The 26,389-nt window shown below is 46.4% G+C and overlaps 1 protein-coding gene across 2 annotated transcripts in view; it reads right to left on the bottom strand.

The window, feature by feature from the left end:
* Nucleotides 1-1,614: 1,614 nt before the first annotated feature.
* MDFIC2 (MyoD family inhibitor domain containing 2) overlaps nt 1,615-26,389 on the bottom strand; it is a 117,271-nt gene continuing 92,496 nt past the window's right edge. The window contains exons 3-4 of one of the 2 annotated variants that reach the window (XM_081105527.1): nt 12,196-12,417; nt 1,615-4,330 (exon numbers count right to left, since the gene is read on the bottom strand). In XM_081105527.1, the coding sequence (XP_080961653.1) occupies nt 4,071-4,330; nt 12,196-12,417 (482 nt within the window). In that variant the 3' untranslated portion in view covers nt 1,615-4,070. The remainder of the gene's footprint in view (nt 4,331-12,195; nt 12,418-26,389) is intronic. The other variant, XM_081105528.1, reaches the window with a different exon arrangement.

Genomic DNA, 26,389 nt, shown 5'->3' with positions numbered 1-26,389 from the left:
CAGTTTTTTAAGGTGCATTTCATATAGGTCTGAAGACGGATAGAGTTGGTTGGCAGTCTTGGCATTATGGACATTTGGCTGGATGCTTCTTTGATATGGGAAGTTGTCTTGTGTGCTGAAGGCTGTTTTGTTGCATTCCTGGCTCCTACTCACTGGATGCCAGTAGCACCTATCCCCTCTCCACTGTGACAACCAAATATGTTTCCAGACATTAACAGTTGTCCCCTGGGGGAGGCAAAATCACCTCTAACTGGGAACCACAGCTTGAGAGGTAAAGCAGGATTGTGAAGCCTGTCATGATGGTCGACCAGAAGGTGGGCCTTTTATCCAAACATGATACAGGTCCTGCCCCACCTGCGTTCCCACCTCCTCCAACATTCTGGGCTCCTTCGCAATAATGCTAGGAACTGTCTACACCTGTGCAGAGGAGCCCAATAATCCCATGTGGATTATAATCACTAGGAAATCATCCTTTCCTCATGTTGCCTTTCTACACAGCTCACATGAGGCTGACTATGACAACTACTTAGGTTTAACTCAGACATCTTCTTCAAAGAATACCCAGGCCTGGCCGGTGTGGCTCAGTGGTTGAGCATTGACCTATGAACCAGAAAGTCCCAGGCTCCATTCTTGGTCAGGGCACATGCCCAGGTTATGGGCTTGATTCCCAGTAGGGGTGTGCAGGCGGCAGCTGATTAATGAATCTCTTTCATCATTGATGTTTCTATCTCTCTCCCTCGCCCTTCCACTCTGAAGGCGATATATATATATATATATATATATATATATATATATATATATATCAAGAATACTCCATATACCATAAGCCAAGTACTTGCATTTCATCAGAGATCGTCTGTATGAATAGTCTGGGTTAAATTTAGCATTTAATGGGCAAAACTCTTCCAGTCAAATCACCTTACTAAAGTGTACTTTTGCTCCATTTTGTAGAAGGAGAAACTTCAGGAATTGGATCATGAATTCTGTTCTAGCATTTCCTCCTGTAAATTTATCCTTGAAAAAAATGCTGATGTGCCTTTATGTGGTATTTCCTTTTTGTAAAGTTTCTCTACTTCAATATGCTTTCATACTCCCTTGGAGAAAACGGAAGTGGCATTTGCTTTATTAACCTTGAATGTCCAGCATTGATAATTAATTTTGTAGGCCTATCAGCTTGCGTGGTGGGAAAATGTTATTAGCAAGTGAAACACCACTGGTTTCCTCATTGCTTCCTATATTTTGTAGGCTTTTAGAGAAGCACGGTTTTATACAAACCCACTGAGCAAAGCAAAGACAATGTACTCCCTGGTCATATTGCTGTGGGAAATCTCTGTTCTCAATTCTCTATAACGGTTGTATCTTCTCAAATCTCTCTTATCAAGTGTTTTCCTTAAATAGGAACACTCTTTCTCTAAAAAACCCTCCTTAAAGAATAACATTATCTTTATTTGTAATCACAGGCCTTCATCATTGTGAAAAACTTGGATCCTTCTCAGATTCGGATATTTGTATTTAATCAATAACCACACTTCTTTTTCATCTGTCTTACCTCTGCAATTGCATTTTCCAGCCGTGTATGTTTTATTGTGTAAGAATGCAATTGAAAGAGCCATTCATGTTTGCAAAAAGGATAATGTTTTATTACTGGTTAGAAAGAGAAGAAATGGCACACTGTATAACCGGCTCCTGCTCCAGCGCAGAGGGTTCTGAAAGCGAGGAACGAGTGAACAGCCCTCGGGAAGAGGCCGCAGAAAGCTCCTGGTATTCTGACCACATCATAAAGTAAGACCTGGTGATTCTTATGTCTCTAATTGACAAGCATTCAATTCGCATTTGAAAGGCATAAGCTTAGTGCGATCTGAGGGTCTGGAAAGAATAAGGGGATGATGGGCGAACTACTTAGCAACGATGCGGCATGACCTGATCAGTGGCTCCAAGGCCACGTTATCGGCACAGGACCCCCAAGACCTCCCCAGGGCAGGGCCTTCTGCTCTCAGTGACTGGGCCATGGGGGGCGGGCGGCGAGGGTACTTGCCTAGGGGCCAGGAGAGCTGAGGGCAGGGGCAAACACTAAGGGAGCAGCTGTTGAGGCGCCAGCCCCTGGAAGCTGGAGCAGCCGCACTGCCCGCCTGGACAGTAGGAGCTGTGGAGGGCGCAGGGGGTTAGAAGATTAGACACCAGTTAGGCCCCTGCCACTGCCGCTCACACTGCACAGTCCTGGGAAAGTCAGTTCTTGGGGCCTCCCTTTCCTCTTGTGAAAAGTGAGGATCTATGATAAGATTGTTCCATTCCTAGTGTCAGAATCCACTCCTCTCCCCACACCGATCTGCGCCTCCTGTGCGCCGAGAGCAGAGCGGCGTCCCAGCTTCTGAGAGCAGCACCGGCTCGGCCCCCACGCAGCTCTGAGCGCACCCGCCCGGCAGCCGGAACCACGGGCGCTGTGGGAGCAAGACAGAGCCAGCGGCCCCTTCCCAGAGGCGGCCTCGAAACACTTTTTAAAGATGAAGAGTTTTCAGTGTTTGGGGGAATTCGCTGCAGAGTAGAAAAATGTGTCAATGTACTACAGAAACCAAATAAATGTTGCTTTTGCTTGAAATTACCTAGTCAAGCAAAGCAGGTCCTTTGAAGTTTTTGCTGTTTGCCTAGATTGCAAAAGTTCCCTTGACTCTCCACCTCACTGTTGCCACCTTTGTTTGGTCATTGATACATTGTGCCTTTAATATTCAATAAATACATTGCAGTATCTCCCTGGGACATATAAGAACACAGGAATGAGCATGTCATGCTGACAGGAAATAGGACGAGTCCAATGTAACTTCAGCCTAGATGTGTTTTTCCCCCAAAATAATTTGGTTGAGTTGAAAAGTACCTTCTAATTTATAAAAGATTTTTAATTGATATTTTAGAGAAAGAGGCAGGGAGCGGGAGAGGAAGAAACATCGATGTGAGAGCACATAAGAGCTGCCTCCTGCACACCCCTTATCGGGACCGGGACCCAGCGGAAACCTGAGCACGTGCCAGGCCAGGGATTGAACGGAAACCTTTCAGGGCAGCGGCACCCAACCAGCTGAGCCACACCAGCAGGGGCCACATGAAATCTTCTTTGGAGATTTGTAAGTTTGAGGAGGCGATCAGCGTAATTCTTTATTACTGTAAACATCGTCAGGAGGAAAAGCGATGGTTTGAAAGCACATGCTGAGTTAGGAGACGCTGAGCGAGCCCTCCGGTAGCCCCTCAGCGCCGGCACAAATGGCGGCTCAGCAAAGCGAACTGATTCTGTTTTGATATCCTGTTGCCTACGGTACCTGACAAACAGAAACGGGGAAAATGAGGAATTGATTATCTTGAAACTTGCGCATAATTCCCATTTTTGCTCATTAGATAAAGAAGAGCCTTTTCACAACAAATTAAGAACATGCATACTGGCTCTGCCATAGTCAGACATGGGGGAACATGGCCTAGAATTAGAGGGCTCCCTCAAAGTACATCATATTCGAAATTCACTGGAGGTATCTTAAAGAAATCTATTGTAATTACATGAACATAGCTTCTAATTTATTTAATTCCCTTTCCTACCTAAACTGTACATATAAGTGAATTTTAAGAGACCGTATAAATAAATTTTTAATTAAAAATGATGTTATGCAATACATTATTAATAATAACCAACAATGTATAATGTTTATGCATGAGTCCATTAGAAAGATGAGCTGATATATGTCAATGGTAAAGAACGCACTAATTTGCCCTGAATCTGTGAATGAAGTCAAACTCATGCGGCAAGCCAGCGCGTGCACTAGCTCAGAGGGCTTCAGCATGCTGTGGTTGTCGGGAGACATCTGTTGCCCGCGGCATGGCAGAGGAGCTTAGGACTTGTTCATCACATGTGATCAACATCTTGTTTTTCAGCGAGCCATGCGGTTGTGAATTTGGGAAGAAGACCGTTGAGTGACACTACTGCTTTCCCAGGCAGGTGCAGAGTAAATGGCCAGCAGCGCTCAAGAAGTGCACACAGCCCTTCCTCCAGCTGGGATCGGGCGTCCTGCAGCGGCTCTGCGGCAGGCCCCGGCCTAGCGGTAACAGATCTCTGAAATCTCCATGGCCAGCTCCAGACACTCGCCGGTCTCGTGACAAGATTCAAACAGGCTGCAGTCCATGTCACAGTTGCAGTTGCAGTCATTCCAGGAGTGGCTTTCGTCCGAGGTGTGGTGGTACCGGTAGGAGGGGCAGCACGCGTTGGTGCACACCGTCTCACACGTGTCTGGGAGCATCAGGAGACAATCCCAAAACTGGCAAAAGAGGCAGGTGAGGATGAGGGAGGCACACTCCTCTGTTTAAAGAAGAAGAAAGACAGTGAGCAGTGGCACCCGTGGCAGCGTCTGTGCAGGCAGGGCTGGTGGGCGTGACCTTGGTAACTTCACCGCCCTTCTTAGCTGTTGTCCACATCAGGCCAATGGGCACCGTGTTCTCTCAGGCTCTCCCTCCTCCACGTAGTGCTCACCCTACTTAAGTGATGGCTTTATTAGCTGCTGAACATTTCCTATTGATCCCACATAATCAGGTCATTTAAAGTGCCGTCACCTCTACACTCCTTTATTTACTCGGCTTGCAGAGCTGCTGGGAGTCACACAACTGGGAACCTTGCAACTGTCTGAAAACCAGCAGGTCCTGCCCACAGGGGTGGTTCAGGAGCAGTTAGAGTCGGGACAGGGAAAGGCTACAACCTTCTGGATTTTTGTCTCAAGGCTTTCTTATTTGTTTGATGTGGATTCCCATAAAGGTGCCACACCTATATTCACATCCAAGCGAAAAGCAGGTTTCAAAACTTAATGTCAGTGACTTTTAACCAACCATCGTGTTTTTATTGTGTTCTATGTTTAATCCTTGTCTCCTGTTTTCCTCCAGTTATATAAACCGTGGCTAGAAGAGTACGTCATTATATTCCTAAAAGGGTATAAATCTGATCAATCCCCTTAAAGAAACTTGGTTTAAAGATTTACTACGCAGACTTGTAAAAATCTGAAAAGTATCTCTAAGGCCTTGAAGGTAATTGGTAATTCTAGCCAAACAGCTGTGATGAGTTATAGGTTATTATATTTTTTGTTTTCATAAAGGGAATTAGTTAGAAGAGGTAGCAGTTCTCTTGTTAAAATTATAACTTTTCTTTTTAGTTAGAAATTTCTCAAAAAATGGGAGTTTTTGTAAAAACCTGCATAAGTGTTCACATGACATACCTTGTTAATTAAAATCAGAGCCCTGAAAATTCTTGATGGTTGAAAGTAAGGATTTCCCCCAGAAAAATATTCATAGCTTTTGCTTTTCAGACTTTAGTTGATGGAGATGCCAATGCCCTAAGCGAGTCCTGCCTGGGTGGACAGAAATCTTCCTTCCCGTCTCTGCCCTCCCTCCCGTCCCGGCCCCTCCCTTTCCCTGTGCAACATGGTAGAGAGCCACACCGGGACTTTCATGGCCACTTTAATTGCCATATATTGTTGCAGGTGCTGTGGCATTGCTCAGTATTTATAGTGCAGGCAGCATATTCCATAATACCTCTGTAGTATGTTCTCATCTCTTTGCCAGAATGGTGCATTTTTATTCACTGAGAGCCAGTTTCATGTGACCAACTCACCCGTATCTCATAAGTCACCGCAAAGCACGCACAAACATTCAGGAGTGAGCTCAGTGCAAAGACTCTATTTTGCTTATGCGTTTCTGACCAGGGTGTGTTGGTGGTCAAGATCGGGGCTTAAAACCTCACCAAGTGCCACCAGTGCCCAGCCTGCTACTGCAGCAGCCCCACAAGAGGAGGTTCTCCACAGGAAACAGCCCGGGCCCCTCAGGCCGGAGGCTCAGGAGACCTGCTCAGGGCACGGCCCTGTGACGGCGACCCCAGCAGCGCTGTCCTTTGCGGAGGAGACATTCAGACTTAGTTTGGAGGTAAGTCGGGCGGGTGCAGGGCGGCGCGCCTGCATAGGAGCTAGTGTTTCCTGTGAGAGGATGAAGTACCTGTTTGTGAAGTGACCTTACGATTTCCTGAGGGCACAGAACCTCGGGTTCGGTTCCGAGTGCCAGGTCTCTGCAGGTTGGCAGGTGCTGGAGGCCTCTGCTTCTGACGTCTGCCATCGATTTTTATTTAAAAAAAAAGATGTTTTCACCCAACTCTTGGGCCAAATTAGCATTTCTTTCCTTCTCCCTCTACTGTGCACTTGAGAATAGAGCGCGTTTGCTGTCAGTCCTTTTGATTTGATTACAAAAGGCAGAGCCTTTACCAAAAAACATGGCAACGTTAATGATTGAAAACAGATCTTCCCAACTTTCAAGTGTGCTCTACACTTTTCCTAAAAGTCATATGAAATCATTCTTCACGAGCAGCGTAAACTGTTTTGCATGCAGGTTTTTTTGTTTTTTGCACAAAAGTAACGTGAGCATTCATGTGAAAATTTGCAGCTGGTCAGAAGCAGAGTGGGACTTGCCCTTCCGGTGGATGCATTGTCTTTGCCTCCACGACTCAATGGGGTTTTAGTGCTTAATAAGCATGACACTCAAAGTCACATCCATGATGGCCACCAGCCTCTCAGCCCATCCCCAGAGGCTGCTGTGCAGCCAGCCCCTCACTCACATCTCTCATGCAGTCGCTTCATGACACCTCACCTCGGCCCAGGCCACGCACCGCAGACCCGCCCCCCGCCAGTGCTGCCTGGGCCCCCCGCCTCCCGCCCCCCGCCAGTGCTGCCTGGGCCCCCCGCCCCCCGCCCCCCGCCAGTGCTGCCTGGGCCCCCCGCCCCCCGCCCCCCGCGCCCCGCCAGTGCTGCCTGGTCCCCCCGTGCCCCGCCAGTGCTGCCTGGGCCCCCCGCCTCCCGCCCCCCGCCAGTGCTGCCTGGGCCCCCCGCCCCCCGCCCCCCGTGCCCCGCCAGTGCTGCCTGGGCCCCCCGCCCCCCGCCCCCCGCGCCCCGCCAGTGCTGCCTGGTCCCCCCGCCCCCCGCCCCCCGCCAGTGCTGCCTGGGCCCCCCGCCCCCCGCCCCCCGCCAGTGCTGCTTGGGCCCCCCGCCACCCGCCAGTGCTGCCTGGGCCCCCCGCCCCCCGCGCCCCGCGCCCCGCCAGTGCTGCCTGGGCCCCCCGCCCCCCGCCCCCCGCCCCCCACCAGTGCTGCCTGGTCCCCCCGCCCCCCGCCCCCCGCCAGTGCTGCCTGGTCCCGGCTCCGCACATGCAGATGATGCACAAGCAGCCTGGCAGGCGTTCTGGCATTTTCCTCTTCCTCATCATAGTGTCCCATCGATTCCTCACCGAGTCCCGCTGATTCTCTCAGATCTTTATTTGAAGCCCATAAGCCTCTGTCCGCATCCTTAGTTCGAGCCGCCCTCAGCCATCATCTCGGCAGCAGCAACAGCCTCCGACCCAGGCCACTGCTCCCCATGAGCCCTCACACCTTCCGCGGCCACGATGAGTTCAGCCATAAACGAGGACAACTCACTCTCTCGGAAGCCCGGTCCCCGCTGCCGGCTGGGGCGGGAGGGTTCCCACTGCCCTGTCTCAGTCCTGCTCCCGCTCCCGCACCCGCCGGGTGACTTCCAGGCCCGGATGCCCCTGCCTCCGGGCCTGTGTCCTCCCCTCACAGCCCCCGCCTCCAGCCCTGCCCTCTGGCTCACACCCTGCTGCAGCTCTCATGGCACCTGGCTTGTTCTTCCTTCACAGCATAGCCACAGAAGGATGTTAAATAATTAGTTCATCAGTTAGCTTCTCCCCTCCTGGGACCTCCGCCACAAGCAAGCCATGCTCTTGCTGACTGACTAAGCAGACCGTAAGGGACAGGCATCGTGGGGCAGGGGGCGGGGGGTGAAGGCCAGGCTGTTCCTCCCTCTGCCATGCTGAGTGCCGCAGGCTGGTGGGAGGGCACCAGTTCTGGCCCTGACGCCTCCTCTGGGCTGGCAGCGGCCCTCACAGCGCGGGGAGGATGGTTAGGTGCCGGGAGGGGAAGAGATGGCAGAGCTGCTGCCAAGTTCTGGGTGCCTCCCTGGTCCTCCACTTGGCTGTCCACCTCCCCTGCTACCTCCCTGGCACCCTCTGTGAATTTCCTCCTTCGGTTGATCCCCGGGCATCTTGGCAGAGGTTCCAGTCACTGCGGTGGGAGTGCCCACCTCCCGTCCCCACTCCGTACCCTTCTAAATGGGTCCAACAGCTTTCAGATGAATCCCAGAGCAGCAGGCCGCGCGGCAGTGCTGGCACCTCTGTGAGCACCCAGGGCGCCCTCAGGACAGGGGTCTGGGTGGCCCCTGATAGCACGGAGGACACACGGGCCCACAGGTGCAGCCGGACAGCTGGGGACCGGCTGCGGGGTGGGGCCTCCTTAGAAAGAGTCACATGCAATCACAGCGGAAAGGTGCCACTACAAGGAGTTTCCACACATGTTAGTCTCATGGCCACACCCTGTCCTCCCTGAGAAGCCTCCAGCTTCCAGCCTGGCCCTGGGGCCTGCCCTGTCCCCTGCCCCCTGGGGCCTCCCCCTCCCCCTGTCCCCTGTAGCCTCCCCTCCCCCCTGGTGCCTCCCCCCGGTACCTCCCCCTGCCCTCTGGCCCCTGGTGCCACCCCTGGGGCCTCCCCCTGAGGCCTCCCCCTGGGGCCTCCCCCTGCCCCCTGCCCCCTGGGGCCTTCCCCTGGGGCCTCCCCCTGCCCCCTGCCCCCTGGGGCCTCCCCCTGGTGCTGGGATGAGGGGTGGGGGGTGGGAGGTGCGGTGGCAGGAGCCGCCCTGCTGGTAGCACTCAGCTCCAGAAGCTGCCACCTGCTGCTTTGAGAATCATTATCCCAAACAGCAGATTATGGTTCTTCCAGAAGTGACCCCAGATAAACAGCAATTGCCCTCTTCTCCCCCAAACAGAGGCCGAGAGAAGGCACACGAGCCTCGGACCCAGGACGCTACAGCCCTGAGCGCTGCCTGTGCCATCGCGGGAATCTGGCGTAATCATGAAACTCGGTCCCAGCGTCTGGCCGATTACTAAAAGCTTTTGGTCAAAAAGTAGACAAATTGGTTCCCACTCCCCCACATTTGGCTTTGTGTGTTTCCAGATGTCTGTAAGGCAGAATGTGAGTGTGTGGGACCGAACGCCTCCTTCCAGCGGGGATCGCCCCTCGCGTTATCCGTGTAACAGCTACTTAAACATGTCAGGATCCATTTAAGTTCAGACAAGCACGACTAACACCGACGGCAGTTCTTTAGAACTGTAATGACTAGATTTGGGTGATACTTAGTAAATTTGTGCTTATGTTTTTTTCTGAGCAAATGAACTGAAATAATTATAAAATTGAAACATTTTATAAGGTGACACTGCTGCATTTAATTGTATGAAATTTACTGGGGAGAAAATGTAATCATTTTATTCAGTAGTCCATGGTGTAATTAAGACTATTCTTTTGAGGCATCCTGTATTGATGATCTTCCCTTCCACCTGGATGAGACATCTCAAATTCAAAATTATACACCAATTAGGTGTCCTCCCAGGATTCGTCTAAGGAGCCGGTGTTCTCACACCACGCGGAGCCCCGCTTTTCTTACCGCGGGGATGCGTGTGCAGTCAGAACGCAGAGACGCTGCGAGGCGCCGGCGGTGCCCTGGCTTCTCGCGTTTCTTCCGGGAGGGCCCCGGCTGAGCCTGGGCTGCATGATGCCATGCTGGGGGGCAGCGGGCCATGCGCAGCGCGGCCCCTGGAAGCCCCATCGCGCACCCGTGACCGCTGGCGCCGGGAGGTGCTTTACAAACCTGCACGTTCGAGGCTTTCCGTCTTGTTTAAATGGGGCGATGCATATGAATAATAGATATTAGCAATTAAGCACCCATTCCCCTGCTCTCCGTTATGCATTTGAAAGAAATTAGCCGCACGCAGGCATGGAAGTGGATGCGGTCTCCTCTGCCCCTTCTGCTTCCCCTGCTGCTTCTGGAAGGTCTCTGTATTCTCTCAGCACCGCGGTGACCCCGCTCCCAGGGGCTGCACCCTTAGATTAACTGCGATGACAACTCTCTACAGTGAAGCGAGTCCGACCGAACCCTTGACTTCCTCGGTGTTGGTGCTCTAGGGTAATGGGAGTGTTTCTAAGTCACTATTTGTGGACCTCGCCTGGGTTTTCTGCCCGTTCACCCAGGAACCACAGTCTCTTACCCTGAAGGGAGGATTCTCACTGGGGAAAGGAGGGCTGCGTTAGCGGCTATTGTGTTGGCCTTAAACCAGAATGTCCTGGTCACACTGGCCTGAGCCCAGGCCTCAAGAAAGCAGCCTGATGACGGTCCCCAGGACCCTCCTTCACGCTTTTAAAGAAAGGGAGCAGGTACGTCCCCGCCAGCAGTCATTTGGGCCCTTCCTGAGAGTGTGAGTTCAGGCACCATGCTAGCCACGTGGTCCTCTCCTTCTCCTTCTCCCGCCCCTGACGGGCAGACAGAGGCCTGGCGCTGCACCGTGCTACCCAGCGTGCGTGGGCACCAGGGCGGTGTCTCATTCTGGGGCCACACGGCCAAGACCCGTTACAAGTGAGATCCTTGCATCCCTGACACTCGCTGATAAAATGCGGAGACCTCTCCTGTGTTGCCTGTTTTCTTGTTTGGCATCAAACTAAAAAAGCCAGAAACTTAGGCATCACCTTGGACTTGAGGTCATAGCCTGGCAGTCCGCAGGCCAATGTCGGCCCAAAGCTGCTGGCTGTGCGGAGCTTTGTAAGGGACACAGAGGTGCCAGGTAACACTAAGCTGGCAGCTTCGCCTCCACAGCCTCGCCCCCCGTCACTGCCTTCCAGTTCTCGCCATCATTCCCAGCATCTCCTGGTGACCAGGCAGCTGGCCTGTAGCTTCTGGTCTAAAGCATCCGTGACAACATCTGTACAAGACACCACATATATGACATGTTAGAATCTTCTCCTGCCTTAGTCTCTAAAACTGTAATCATCATACAAGCAAAACCTGCATCTCTGGTATGTGACAGGGTCCGTGCTGGCTGCTGTATTCATGTGACTTCAGTTCTTCTTCAAAATGCTCTGTGGGGTCTTACAGGCCCCATCATATCACCCAGAGGCTGAGAGTCAGTTGGCAACAAACAAACAAACAGTTTTGCAGTTAAAAATTTCAGAGCCAGGAGTTAAACTGATGTGATTCCAAATTCCTCTTATATAGACTTTGTTTTAAATTTTTTTTTCTTATTTGTAAAAAGTAAATATGAATTTAAATACAGATCAGAAACTATACCCGTTCGAATTTTCCTCTGAGAAACTCCTTCTAGCTTTCTTTAAACACAAATGTAAATGTAAACTCCTTCTAGCTATTTTTAAACACAAAATCCTTAAATGGTTTATGTCTCCTGTACAGGCCACTGCATGGTTATTCTGAGTGAAGTTCATGTGTCTTGGTGCAGTCTATGACTTTGAACTTGACTATCCTGATCATTTAGCTCCAAATCAATTTGAAATTGGCTTTGCAGATGGAATATGCTTTGTCACACACAGGGATGGTTTGGTGTAGGTTTGCACTGATCAGAATGCATAGGAAGTGATATTACCTAGAGCTGTGGTCGGCAAACCACGGCTCGCGAGCCACATGCAGCTCTTTGGCCCCTTGAGTGTGGCTCTTCCACAAAATACTACGTATGGGCGCACACGTACAGTGCGATTGAAACTTCATGGCCCATGCACAGAAGTTGGTATTTTGTGGAAGAGCCACATTCAAGGGGCCAAAGAGCCGCATGTGGCTCGCGAGCCGCGGTTTGCCGTGCCACAGTTTGCCGACCTAGAGGAACCAACCCTTTTATACAAGTTGCTGCTGTAAGCATCCTGGTCTTCTATATAGTCTATATTTATATTTTTCCAGCATTTCAATAGCATTCCACTCTTCCTTCTCCTCCCCACCTAAACAGTCCCAGATCTGAGAAAAGAAAATTTGCCATTCTTCTTTACCATATAGCCCCACAGCAAAAATGATTGCACCTCACCCCAACTCTTTCAAAACAGTTTGCCTCTGATTCCCAGCGTTGAGAGCAAACACTCTGCCAAGCACCTCGTAATTGCAAAGTGACCTTGACATGTGTCATTCACCAGGGCTTTCAAATAAAAGTCTTCCTGTTTAATATTCATAAAGCATTTTCCCCTAACAGCATATGTGATGATTTTACAGGGGCTGGGGGTTGGGGAGCTTTATTTAGAGATAGTTGATTCTGAGAAACATACCATCAGTGTCTCTCTGATGAGCTGAAGCATCGGTTTGGAGGTAAGAAAATTTCGTTTGACATTCTTCAAGGGAGGACAGTGATGTGGTGGATTCTGACAGTTTTTTCTCAGTGGAAGTTTCCTTGGCTGGCCCATCTGTGATGTTGAATTCGGATCCTGAATTTATAACGATAGCATTAATGGGTTTCTCTTCTGCATGTTTTTCATTTGTGAGTTGCATATCTAGATGAAAAAAGAAACACACACACACAACTCACTATAGTAGACACAATGTAGTGATCCTAAGAATGGACATGTGCAGAAAATGTCACATTCTAGACTTTTATAAGAAAAAAGTCTTTTTAAAAACAATTGGTAGTTATAAAATAGTCACAGAGTTGTAAAATACAGCACAGGGAATATGGTCAATAATGTAATAACTACCTATGATGCCAGGTGGGTCCTGGCAATATTGGGGGGCCACTCGGCACAGTGCATGATTGTCTAACCACTACGCTGCACACCTGAAACTAATGCAAAATAATATTGAATATAAACTGTAACTGAACATTTTTTAAAAAACAAAACAAACAATAAAAAAGAATGAAGCATTTTGGAGCAGGAAATTTTGTTTGAAAACGCAAGTAAGAATAAAAGAGTGCAATAATTATAAAATTTTACACACATGCTAAGTTTTAGCTATCATCGTAATTTGCAACATTTCTACTGTGGGGTTTTTTACTGATGGGTGGGAAGAAGCAAGGAGCCCATTCACTTGGATCAGCCAGATCTTGCAGTACGTCGTCAGAGCGCTGTGCTGCCAGCATTTTGTGGGTCTGAGAAGTAGTCAGGGGCCTTCAGTGCTGAGCAGTACGTCTCAGGGAGAGCACGTGATCTCAACCAAGTGCCTTCCTTCTTTGTTTCTACAAATGCTGTGTAAGGATAGTGTGAACAATCAATAGTCCCTAACTCGACTCTCTTTCTGCCCTCACACACGCACGTTTCCACCCGTCCTTCGCTGGAAGGTCTTGCTAGGCCACTGCTCAGGCTTGGTCTGTGTGGCTCTGGGCAGGGGTGCTCTGGAGCACAGGCTGTGTTTTCATATAGTCACCTGCACAATTATGAGCTATGCTCAGAGATCCTTGAGCAGAGTCCGTGACTGAGATGGTGGTTGCAGAGGCATAGAGAATGCTGAGCGGCCAGGTGCTTCATGTGCTCAACGCCTGCATTTGTTCATTCATTACCACTTCCTGAGTGAGGGCCAGCAATGCATCAATAAGTGGGCTGGGTACTGGGATACAGTGGTGACTAGGCCAGGCATCGTTACTGGCTTTCACAAGCATCCAGCAAGTTAGCAAAGATAGCTAAGAAGCTGTAGTATTGAGGAGAGTATGAGAAGGAAGCCATGAATGAAGTCATATTATAGAGCGAACCAGCCTGGGTAATGGTGCAGTTAATTTATTATTTATCTACACTCATTAAACTGGGGAGTCCTAAGACTAAGAAAAGAATTAACGTAAGAATTCTCAAACATGTGGCCAGGCTGACTCCCGGGGACATCTTGAGAGCTCAACAAGCAATGGTCCTGGCGATTTGATGGTACTTCGGGGGGCGGTGAAGATTAACTCTGGAGAATCGCATCCCATTGCTGGCCCAAGGCCTGCTTGATTTAGCAATGCTCATTGAGTGGCTGAAATAAATAACACACTGGACAATTGGGTTTGATTTTGCCATGCTCACACAGCTCAGTGCAAGAAATACGGTATCTTCTGGCCGAGTCCATAGTCATCATCCTTTCAAAAGCGACTTCTTCCTGTGGGTCAGACAGAAACCTCTGCTGGGGCCTACCGCCTCAGGCCGTGATTCCCAGAGGAGTCTTCAGAGTAGAATTCACCTAGGAAACCCTTTAAAAATTTGGCATTTTTTAAAAGCTCAGGCCACTCCTCCTCTTCACTCCACCCAACAGATTAGATCACAGTCCCTGGGGGATTTTTGAAGCTCCACCTGCAGACAGATTTGAGAACAACTGCCACAGGGGCCCTTGGTGTTGGAGAGTGGCGAAGGGAAGAGAACAGCCAGTGTTGGGTGCATGAGCGACTTCAGAAACCAGTCCTCACCGGTTGCTCTCCAAGGTCCCGTAACAGAAGGGAAGCTAACAGAGTGGTACACACAATTGTCTTAGGCCATTTTATCTCCTTCTGATCCTCCAAATAGTGTTGGCTTTCAACAACATTTAACTTTTATTCCCAACCCGTATGCTGCTGGCTTTATATCTCTTCGTGGCAGTTTGATTCATCCTAAAAAGGATTGGCAGAAATAAGGGTTCAGGAAAAACAACTATTGTTGATAGTAATTAATAAAATATTGAAGAGATAGAATTAGCTCAACAGATTGAGAACCTCTTGGCTTCGTCTAACCCAAGAGAGATTCACCAAATTGATGATATAAGGATGATGATGCTAAAAATAATTTATTTTTCTTACTTAGGTACCAAAATGTCCAGTAACCAGCTAATATCACAAACATAGCCATGTAAATTAGTCCTTCGAGCATGTAGAACACATGATGCTTTGGGCCAGATGACTGTTCATGATGGGGAGATTGCAGGAAGTTTAGCAGCCAGCATCCCTGTCCTCTACCTGCTCGATGCCAGTAGCACCCATCACCCTGGGTTGTGACGAACAAAAATGTCTCTAGATATTGCCAAGTATCCCCTGTGGGACAAATCACTCAGGTTGCAAACCACATCACTGCTTACACACAACACACACAGTCGCATGCATTTATGTCAAGCTCTCTGTTACCACTTATACAGAGTGGGGCAAAAGTAGGTTTACAGTTATAAGTATGTGGAAGTTTATTCTTGTATTATTATTTATTCCTTATTGTAGTATTTTCCATATGAACAACTATAAACCTACTTTTGCCTCACCCTGTATACCTTTTTTTAAAAAATATATTTTATTGATTTTTTACAGAGAGGAAGGGAGAGAGATAGAGAGTAAGAAACATCGATGAGAGAGAAACATCGATCAGCTGCCTTCTGCACATCTCCTACTGGGGATGTGCCCGCAACCGAGGTACATGCCCTTGACCGGAATCGAACCTGGGGCCCTTCAGTCCACAGGCCGACGCTCCATCCACTGAGCCAAACCGGTCTCGGCCTCACCCTGTATACCTTACTTAACAAAAACTCTAGGAGGTCGATATTGTCAGCCTCTCTGAACAGGTGGCAAAAGTATGAATTGGTGTCTCCAGTTAACGGCTGAATGACTGTAACTAAGGCTCAGATAGTTTATAAATTGCCCGAAGATTCTTCCTTAGCAAATGGTGGAACCGAGATTTGAACCCAGGCCTGGTGGATTCCAAAAGCTTTGCTTTGATTTGTTTGTAGCTTTTGTCTCACTTCCTAGCTGTAAAGACTGCACATCAGCAAAACCCTCCTCACCTGAGTCCAATGGTATGGCATGACCCCAAAAGAAGCCCTGCAAACAGCCTACTGACACGCCTCCCAGAACAGCCTTGGCAGCACCAGGCTGGCTCCCAGCGCGCGTGGGAGTCCTGCCAGCAGGCACAGCGGCTCTCCAAGGCGCAGGGAGGGCAGCTCAGAAAGAGCTAATAGGTAAGGGGACTTGGTAAGTGCGGAGCATGGAGCAGTGCTTCACTTACAGATGAAATTAACCATCAGTTCAAATGATCACGCGTAGTCAGGCTGCATGGAATTCAAATTGTTTTCGCACAAAGTAATTCAGTAACAAAGAAAAGTTGGCTAGAGGTTACTGAGATATAGGAACATGCAGAGAAGACGGTATATAGCCAAGTGGTACATGATTCTCTTTTTAATTTTGTGACAATTTTAAGTACAGCAACCATTTGGAGGTACTGGGCTTGTACTGAGAGAATTTTATGGAGAACTTAAACTGCCATTCATAAAGTTATTTTAATTCTATATCTCTGTTTATATTTTTATTTTTTTCATTTCCTAGTGGGAGCTATCTGTTGCTCATTAGAAAGTCATCTGACACACACACGTGTCAGAACCCAGTCTGTTCAGCCCAGAATCTGACATATGAAAGGAGGCACAATTTCTGGGTGAATGTAAATGACATCTTCTGTCTTTTATAGAAGCAATGCTAACAATAATTTCCCCACATTTCGTCTTTCATGATGATATTTGACATTGTACACAAAGTATTATAAAGTAGCATAAGCTAAAAGGAGAATCACATCAAAATGGTATCACATCTTCTGCAGAGAAAACTATTTTGGAATTAAATAAGGAACATGTGAAACTATATTTGGGATGTTATAGATAGATCTTGACGTTAATGTAAGAAAAATAATTTTTTTCAACAGAAAAAAACACCAACATTAGGACAAAAATTAGAAGCTCAACTGTGTTTCTTAGGGGAAAAAAATTAAGTGTATCTTAAAAGTCAGTAAAATAGAAAATTTATGTTTGGGCTAGAAGCAATTTCAGAACCAATGGGCATGCACTTAAATATCAGAAAAGACAGACAGTTAATTAATTTTTTATTACCATTGAGCAAATGCTATTAATTTAATTCAATTAACATTTATTGAGTAGCCACATGCGATAGATGAATCAATGTGACAGGAACAATTCACTTATTTACTTTAAGTTATTAAGGAAACATTTTAATCCTTTTTATTTTTGTTCACTAAATGTGACTTTTTAATTTTTGCATCTACCTGTTCGCTGAGTGTATATATCTATACACACAAATTAATAGTAAGTAGCATCTCTCCTCCCTGCTCCTCTCATTCTGTTCTTGCTTATCCCTTCCCTTCTTTTCCCTTCTCTCTCTGTTTTGGTTTAATTTTCTGACTAACCTGCCTTGTCTCTGTTACTGGCTGCTTTTCCCCTCCAGGTCTTCAATGTGTTTGTTTCTCAAGACTTTTTCTCCTCAGTTTCTTTCTTTGCCCCTACCCTTGTTACTTGTTCGCACTCACAGCTTTATTTTCTTTGTAAAGTTGACCCCAAATCTCTATGCAGTGGGTGAGCCAGTAGCCAGGCCCCACAGGGAGCACAGCTGTGCTTGGCCCGGGCCTGGTGCTGACGATTTGAAGAGTTCCAACAGCCTTGGTCCGCAAGAGGCCTACAGGCATCACAGGCTGCAGCCCCCGCTTGTAACTGATGATTGGGTATTTTATTTGACTTACTAGCCAAACCCTTGCAATTATTATGTCTCTTTCTACTCAGTCCCTCATTCTTTCCCCAAATCGAGTAGCTCCAGTTTCCTAGGCTTAAAAATACTCTCTGGTTCGCCCCACCCCTCCATTCAGCTCTTTACAAAGTCTTATTTATCCTTCCTTCTAAATATCTCACAAGTCCATCTCTGCTTTTTCATTCCCCAAACTACCACTCAGGTTTAAGCATCTGTGTTCTCAGATCTGGCCTGTTTCAGCAGTCATTGACAACCCTCCCTAAGACATCTTATGCACTGTAATCAAAACAGTGTTTTCAGCGATAGTCTTCTGGTTATATTACTCATTTATAAAAGCAAAGCAAAACACACACACCATGCATACACACACACAAATGTTAAAAGCTCATTATTACCTGAATATCTTCCCATTCTCTTGTTCTCAATTTACATACCAAATCTATTGCCTAATTGTCTATTGAAAGGTAAGCCCTGGCAGGTGTGGCTCAGTGAGCGGGAGTGTCATGCCTTGCAACAAAGGTTTCGGTTTGATTCTTGGTCAGGGAGCATACAGGAGGCAACCAATCAATGTTTCTCTCTCTCTCATTCTCTCCCTTCCTCTCTCTCTAAAATCAATAAACATATCCTCTGGTAAGCCTTAAAAAAATAAAAGAGGTAACTTTTTGTTATGATTTTCTAGTGAATGGTGAACTCCGAAAGCATATGTAAATATGATTAGATAAGCTTTTAAGAAATGATGATTTTAATGTTAAGGTGAGTTAGTATTTCAAATGTATAGGCCAATTTTAGAGCTATATGGTGAATTATATTTTCTCTTGGATCTCAACTATTCTTTCTTTTAGAATTTAATGCTGTAATTATCCATGATCGAAATAAGATCAAAGCAGATAGGTGACATTTCAAGGAATATGCTACCAACCAATTAACTAATGAGTACAGCTAGTGTAAAAGTAGCCAGTTGAAGGGACACTGGAGAGGGTAAAAAGGTACGTGGGTTTTTTGTTTGTAGAGTTCACACAAATGTCAGAAATTATTTTTTTTTGTTTTTATTGTCAGGATATGTAGACTGTACTTTGCCCAGCTTGGCAGGAATAACACCTTACACACACATGCGTGAAATAGAGGAGAGCAGTTGATATTGAGCACGCTGCAAATTACTAGGAGGAGCTAGAATCACGTTTTCTCGACATGGAACACTATTTTTCTGCTATTGAGTAAAGTGAGAACTGGCACTGCTTAAAGACAGAACAAAAGCCGAGGCCAGTTTTGCTCAGTGGATAGAGCATCGGCCTGCGGACTGAGGGGTCCCGGGTTCGATTCCGGTCGGGGGCATGTGCCAGGGTTGCGGACACATCCCCAGTGGGAGATGTGCAGGAGGCAGCTGATCGATGTTCTCTCTCATCGACGTCTCTAAGTCTCTATCTCTCTCCCTTCCTGTCTGTAAAAAATCAATAAAATATATTAAAAAAAAAAAAAGACAGAACAAAAGTAGGAAGTAAGGCTTCCCCGGTCCAGACAAAAGCACCACAAGGATGCCGTGTCTGCAAAACCAGCCACAAACCCAGCCTTGTCTTTTGTCAAAGCTGAGTGGGCTCATTTTCTCAAGCGGAGGGATGAAGTCTTCCTAAAATATTCTTACCTTTCAGAATAAATGGAAATAACTCAGTCACGCATGTTCCATTGCTATATCCTGTTAGTTTGATTGGACAAAACAAAATTTTGGATTCATTAAATCTGCGTTTTGGGTGGGGGAGAGGAATAAGCGAATGGATGGGCGTGGTCTTTGGTTTCCAATGGCAGCTCTGGTTGGAAGAGGTCCTTCAAAGGCCCCCAAGTTACAGTAGGGCTTCCTCATTGTTGGTGGTGATTCAGCTAAAACTGCCCTCAACAAGCTAAACAGAATGTTTACCAAGAGCCATGACAAGAGGACATTTAAGCCTTTCAGTTAGCCTGAGTAAGTCCCTCCTTTAAAAAAGAGAGAAAAAGCAAAAAATGTTATTTCTCCAGAAGTAGGAGCAGTGAGTGTTCGAGGTGGAAAGGGTTAAGCGGGAAGAAAGAAAGAAGAAAGTTGAGCACAGCCCCTCCCCCAGCTCCCTCCCCACCAAAGCTACTTCAGTCTGGGCCACAGTGGCTTCTGGCCTGGCTCTTCTGGAGGAGGGCCGCAGCTGTCTGCTCTCCGCTGGCGCTGCACCTGCAGACAGGCGCAGGCTAAGTGATATACTTTTATAGCTCGATCCAGAGCTGTAACCAGGAGCAATTCAGCCCAGGGAGGTGGTTAAATCTTCTCCGGACACGGAAACAGTTTGCAATTATGAGCCTCCATTTCATTTTTATGCAGTTATCTTCAGTTTAATGTTTGTACAAAGTGTCTCAAGAAATAAAGATCATGTTATTTCAGAAAAAATTGGTTAGCTCTTTTTATAGCTTGATGCACTTGCATTAGTAATACGTTTAGGGCTCTGAAAAAATAAATGAAGCCAATCAAGTTATGAACTCATGCAGAATTGGTGTTACATATACAGTTGATTTTTAAACTATCAGTGTTTAAATATAAATGTTAAAAACTAAACTATAATTATTCAAAATATTCTCTATTATGTTAAAACCATGACAATTTATTCATCCCGACTATTTTAATGTCACTTAAAGTCTCTTACTTGCATTATCTCAATTTAGGCTAGCAACAATTCTGCACAGTATTATTATAACCATTAGGTGAGTGAGAAAGTGAATAGAGGGTCAGGCATGTCAGTGGTTTGCCCAAGATTACCCAGCTGGTAAGGGACAGAGCTAGCACTTGAACTTATGTCTCCTAATTCCCATGACCGTCAGACTTTACATTCACAAATTGCTTTATGAAACCAGGCACTCTGATCTGAGATCAAGATACTCTTCTGAAGTAGAACTCCTTTGTCCCTTTTGACTTTCTTTACTCCTGGTTGATTGCTCTTGCTGGGATTTGATTAGGAGCAATTTACATGTCTGCTCAAAACCATAACTCCTACTGATTGCATTTTCCAAACTCACCCCTCCGAGTCCAGTGTGAGTGTCACCTCCTTTGTGACGCCTCCTGCAATGCAGCCCCCCACCACCCGCCCCCGGTTCCAACAGAAATGAATGGATCCCTTTGGGAGCTCCGGGGAACTGGGGCGACACCTGCCTGCTGTCCCACTTCAGTTTATTGTACGGTGGTTATTTGTGGCTGTATTTCTCTCCTCCCTGTTCTGAGCTCCTTAAGGAAATGGATGCTCCATTCAGCTTTGATTCACCAGCACGTCCTAGGTCCTAGGTCAATGTCTGGCAGAAAGCAAGTGTTAAAATTTTTTAGGAGACTGAAGCTGACTGGAGGATTGAATGTGGGATATTTTGGCTGATAGTTGACAGTTGACGCATCTTCCCTGGGACCAGTTTTTGTGCACATCTTCCAGGGTCTTCCTCCCTCACTCTCAATATGTCAGTTTATCCTGGTAAGTGTAAACTTATCTCTATTGTGCTAATATACACACTGATTTTTATTTTGATTTGAAAGCAACATTTGCATTTGAATCTGCAAAACTGAAGAATATAAAAAAAACAAAACAAAGAAAATAGAATCCCCTATAATTCTACCATTACTAACACATTTGTGTCACAAAAGCAAACGGAAATATCTGGTATATATATATATATATATATACACACACACACATATATATATAGATGCAAATTATGTATATATTACAATTAGAATATATTATATTATATAATCAGTACTTCTAAGATGTCACTCACTCCAATTCTATTATATATATTATCCTATATAATAAAGGCCTAATATGCTAAGTGTTTGGTCATCTGGTCGGCCATTCAACCAATCAAAGTGTAATATGCTAATGGTATGTTAAGGCCACTCAAACACTCGCTATGATGTGCATTGACCACCAGCAGGCAGATGCTCCAACTGGTAGATTAGCTTGCTGCTGGGGTCCAGCTGATCAGGATTGAGCAAGATGGGCCAGACATGCCCTGGAGCCCTCCATGTCCCTCCCTGGCCCTGATCGTGCACTGGTGGGGTCCCTCGGCCTGGCCTGCACCCTCTTGCAATCCAGGTGATATCGGAGAGGTGGGTTCAGTCAGATGGTGGAATGACCGGTCGCTATGACGCACACTGACCACCAGGGGCCAGACGCTCAACACAGGAGCTGACCCCTGGTGGTCAGTGCTCACCCACAGGGGGAGCGCTGCTCAGCCAGAAGCTGGGCTCATGGCTGGTGAGTGCAGCGGCAGTGGCCGTGGCAGGAGCCTCTCCTGCCTCCGTGGCAGCACTAAGGATGTCCTATTGCCCGTGGGGAGCAGGCCTAAACTGTCAGTTGGACATCCCCCGAGGGCTCCCGGACTGCGAGAGGGTGCAGACTGGGTTGAGGGACCCCGCTCCCCCCAGTGCAAGAATTTTGTGCACCGGGCCTCTAGTATGTACATAAACATATGCACTATATATATGACATGTACAGTGCTTCCAAGATGTGTCACTCACTCTTTTATGACCTTGGCATGTATTAAGTCACTTAGTCCTCCCAGGAACCCTACCTGTTAGGTACCACTTGTGTCATCCCCATTTCGTGGATGAGGACACAAGAGCACAGGGGTGTGAAGTACTATACCAAGGCCACAAGCAGGGAAGCTGGGTTTTAACTAAGAAGCCTGGCTCCAGGTTCATGCCTCTGACTATAAAGCTATCATGTTTGTCTAGACAGTGATTTTAAAGAGAAAAGAAATATTGGGATTTAATTGACTATATTATATTTTATATGTTATTATATCATGAGCATTTTCCTACATCCTAAAGTTTATTAAAAAACACTCAGGTCTCAGCTCAAATTTCACCTTTTCAAAGAAACTTTCTCTTACCCTAAATCTAAAGCCCTGCTTCTCAGTGAGGCAATGGCTGGTGACATTTTTATTGTCATGACTTGGGTAGATGTGATTAGTGAGTGGAGGTCAGGGATGCTGCTAAGCATCCTTCAGTGCACAGGAGCCCCTCCTCCCCCACCTCCAGAAAGACAATATGGTTTCAAATGTCAATAATGCAAGGTTGAGAAATCCTTAAGTAATCCCAAGCCCTCATCATCAGCCACTTCCATTGTGCCACTGTTTCATTGCCTCATAGCGACTGTCAGCATTCTAAAACGCTTTCTTCATGTATTTGTTTACTTGATTATAGAGTATGTGTCTCTTTTACCCTTGACTAAAATGTCACCTTTATGAAAGCTTTGTTTGTATTAATTAATTTATAAAGATCGCCTGGACATAGTAGATATTTAATAAATAAGAAATCAAAGAATGAATAAAAATAATACTTCTTGCATAGAGTATCATAAATTATTTAACAATTCCTCCATTCAATAAAAATTTAGACTGCTTCCAAATGTTGCTATTATCAATGATTTTAAACATTATTTTCATGAATCTTTTCATATATCTATTTGCTTTTATAGGTTGAATTCATAGGGAAGGACTTATTGAGTTAATGGCCAAATTCCTAAAGCTCTTCCTATAATTTACTACCCGACTCCAGGAAGTGCCATTGAGCACTCACATCCACATGTCGGAGAGTTCCTGGGAGAAGTCTATTTGCTGTTCTCTGGCCAAGTCTAGCTTTTACCAATAAAATATTTTATTTTTATCAATTTGAAAACAGCTTTGATTCAAGTCTTTAATTTTTTATATCTGAAGATAATCTTTCACTATCACAGAGGCAGAAGGTGTTTGTTCATACTTATCGGTTAACTAGGGGCCCGGTGCATGACTCTCTTGCCTTCAAGGGGGTGGGAGGGGAGTCCCTTAGCCCAGCCTCTGCCCTCTCACAATTCTTGAGCCCTTGGGGGAGGGAGGGAAATGTCCTACTGCCGGGTTAGGCCCGCTCCCTAAGCTGGCAGTAGGACATCCTTAGCACTGCCTCAGAGGTGGAGAGGCTCCTGCCACTGCCGCTGTGCTAGCCAGCCATAAACCTGGCTTCTGGCTGAACGGCACTCCCCCTGGGGGAGTGCACTGACCACCAGGGGGAAGCTCCTGCATTGAGTGTCTGCCTCCTGGTGGTCAGTGCACATCATAGTGACCGGTCATCCGGCTGTTCAGTCAATTTGCATATTAGCCTTTTATTAAATAGGATGGGAAATTCTATGATCTCCTGTATTATACAAAATTAAGACTCTTATTCTGTGTTTATTGATACATTTTAATTTTATTATTGGAGGACTGATGATTGGACGGGGGTTTATTTAGCTGGGTCTGGCACTGGCAGACTGGAGGCTCCCTGCCAGCTTCTGGGCCTTGACAGGTGAGTGTCATGCATGACAACTGTCTAAGTGTAGGATGGGCTATCATCTCTACAGAGGTCCTGGAGACACCATGAGTCAAGGCAGACTGTAAGGAAGGGCAAGAGGTAACAGGAGAAAATGGGTGAAGAAGCAAATCACATGCTTATTGACAACTCCTGTTTGTCCAGTGTGTGCACCCAACATATCATGGAACCCAACTGGTGATATAAGATCTGTTTTCCTGGTGGCCCACCTGGTGGGAGTTTAGCCCAATGGTCTTCAAATTGGCTTACATTCATATACTGAGGGAGGTCCAAGCCCTTCTATTTATATTTATTTGTTTATTTGTTTATTTGTTTGTTTATTTATTTATTTATTTATTTATTTATTTATTTTTGTTCATGTCCATAAATTCTTTCTCTTTATTCTCTTTTGCTCAATTCCTCCACTCCCAATCCCTCCTCATCCCACCACCCACCTGAGCTGTCTGCCTACTTCCTATCTATGAGTCTGTCTCTATTTTGCTTGGTAGCTTTGTTTGTTTATTAGATTCCACTTATGAGTGAAATCATATGGTACTCCTTTTTCTCTGACTGGCTTATTTTACTTTGCATAATTTCTCCAGGTCCATCCATGTTGTCAAAAGGGTAAGATTTTCTCCTTCTTCTTTCTTCTTCTTCTTCTTCTTCTTCTTCTTCTTCTTCTTCTTCTTCTTCTTTCTCTCTCTCTCTCTCTCTCTCTCTCTCTCTCTCTCTCTCTCTCTCCCTCCCTCCTTTTTTTTTTTTTTACAGTCAAGTAGTATTCCATTGTATAAATGTGCCATAGCTCTTTGATCCACTCATCTACTGATGGACACTTGGGCTGCTTCTAAATCTTGGCTATTGTAAATAATGCTGCAGTGAACACAAGGTGCATATATTCTTTCAAATTCGTGTTTCAGGTTTCTTCTGATAAATTCCCAGAAGTGGAATTGCTAGGTCATAAGGCAGTATCAATTTTAACTTTTTGAGGAAACTCCACACTGTTCTCCACAGTGGCTGTGTCAGTCTGCATTCCCAGCAGCAGTGCATGCGGGTTCCCCTTTCTCCACATCCTTGCTGACACGTGTCGTTTGGATACAAGTCTATTTAATGAGGTTAGACAGCTATTTATAGTTATTCTCTTAAAATGCTATTACAGCTATTTTTGCACACTTTATAATGTACATTTCAGTTAATATGGCAGCATAGGTATCCGCTGTGTGTGTATATGTGTGTCTACTGGTATATAGGTACATAAGGTAGGCTTGCTATTTCCCCCTTTTTTACTGGTGAAGGTTTACAATAAAAACTATGGGACCGCTAGTCTAAGTAATAGATGGAGGCTAGCTCTCTACATCTCTCTCCATCTGAGGGAAATTCAACTTTCTTGTGCTTCTTCTTGGTCCCCAGGGTGTGGCTGCTGGCACAGCTCCAGCCACAGCAGCTGCAGTGGTGGCCTGAGGAGACTTGTCCTGAGTTCCTATAGTGGTAACAGGATTAACAGGCTCCATTCGGGAAGCACTCGGGCGGCATAACACCTCCCAGCAGAACTATTCCTGACAAGGATGTGCAGATGGAAATGCATATTTATGTCACTTAAAGCCTACCAGGGACACAAGGATTTGAGCTATAACAATAAATAGAAAAAATCCTCCCGCAATCTCGGTAACCACACTCCAGTGCATTGGCTGTGCTTGGCGAGAGACCGGCAGTTCGCTTTGTCCCAGCACAAAGTATTCAGCATCTGAGCACGTCAAGGTGGGCTGTTCTGAGTATATTTCAGAGTGTTACAACAGGCCAGCACCAAGTTAGGTTAGATTTTCAGGTCTTAAAATAACAGGACAATTCCATGAAGCGTTTGGGCCATTTTAAGAAAATAAAAGTCTTCTTTAAAAAGGAGTACTAATTTATCCCATATGTTAATAATGATAAGTTATACGAATTATTTTCAAAGCCAAACAGTCATTGTAGTCAATGTTTCCAAACTTAAACCTGTGTTCTTATAGCAATCCTTGATATACTTTCTTCTAGCTTCCTCCTAAAACACCTCTGACAAGAAAAATAAAAAGAAAAGGAATATGTTCCCGATCCAGAAGACACGTGTGTGGTAGTCCCGAGGGAAATCTGCGTCTATAGCAAGCCATCAGATGCAGACTTCAGCCCGTTTGGACCTACACCCGCTCTGCTGAGAGGGAACCACAGCCTTTGCCTCCCCTCTTCCTGGTTCAAAAACCAGCCCTTTCTGGGAGCAGGAAACCGGCCGCATCTCCCGGGAAGAGCATGCATTTGGATCTGACCAGGAAGACAGAGGTTTCTTTTTGGCACTCTAACCACCAAGATACGATTTGTTATAAAAACAGAAGAACATTTTCAAAACTTGTTTGAGGTTTTAATTATGCGGCATGAAGAACTGTGAGGACAGGAGAAGATAAGTGGAAGGAGCAAACACATTGGATGGGAAGCCCGCAGGCGAGACCCGACAGGGCACGGGGTGGAGGCTCTGAAGCTGTCGGAGCGTGAGTGCTGGACTGAAACCCTCACTAGGGGCAGCAGAGCACAGAATGGGCGCTGCAGGAACAGCAGTCACAACACGGAGAACAAATACTGCAAGCTCCCCATGTTGAAAAGTCAAGGACAAAGGATTAAGGTTATGATGATAAAAATAATGCTAGCTACAGAGCCCAGGGCACACAGATCTCACCCAAGAGAT

The sequence above is a fragment of the Myotis nattereri genome (assembly GCF_964212035.1).
Source record: "Myotis nattereri genome assembly, chromosome: 14".
NCBI classification, from domain to species: Eukaryota; Metazoa; Chordata; class Mammalia; order Chiroptera; family Vespertilionidae; genus Myotis; species Myotis nattereri.
The sequence above is the reverse complement of the archived record's forward strand: the minus strand, read 5'-3'. Positions and strand labels throughout refer to the sequence as shown.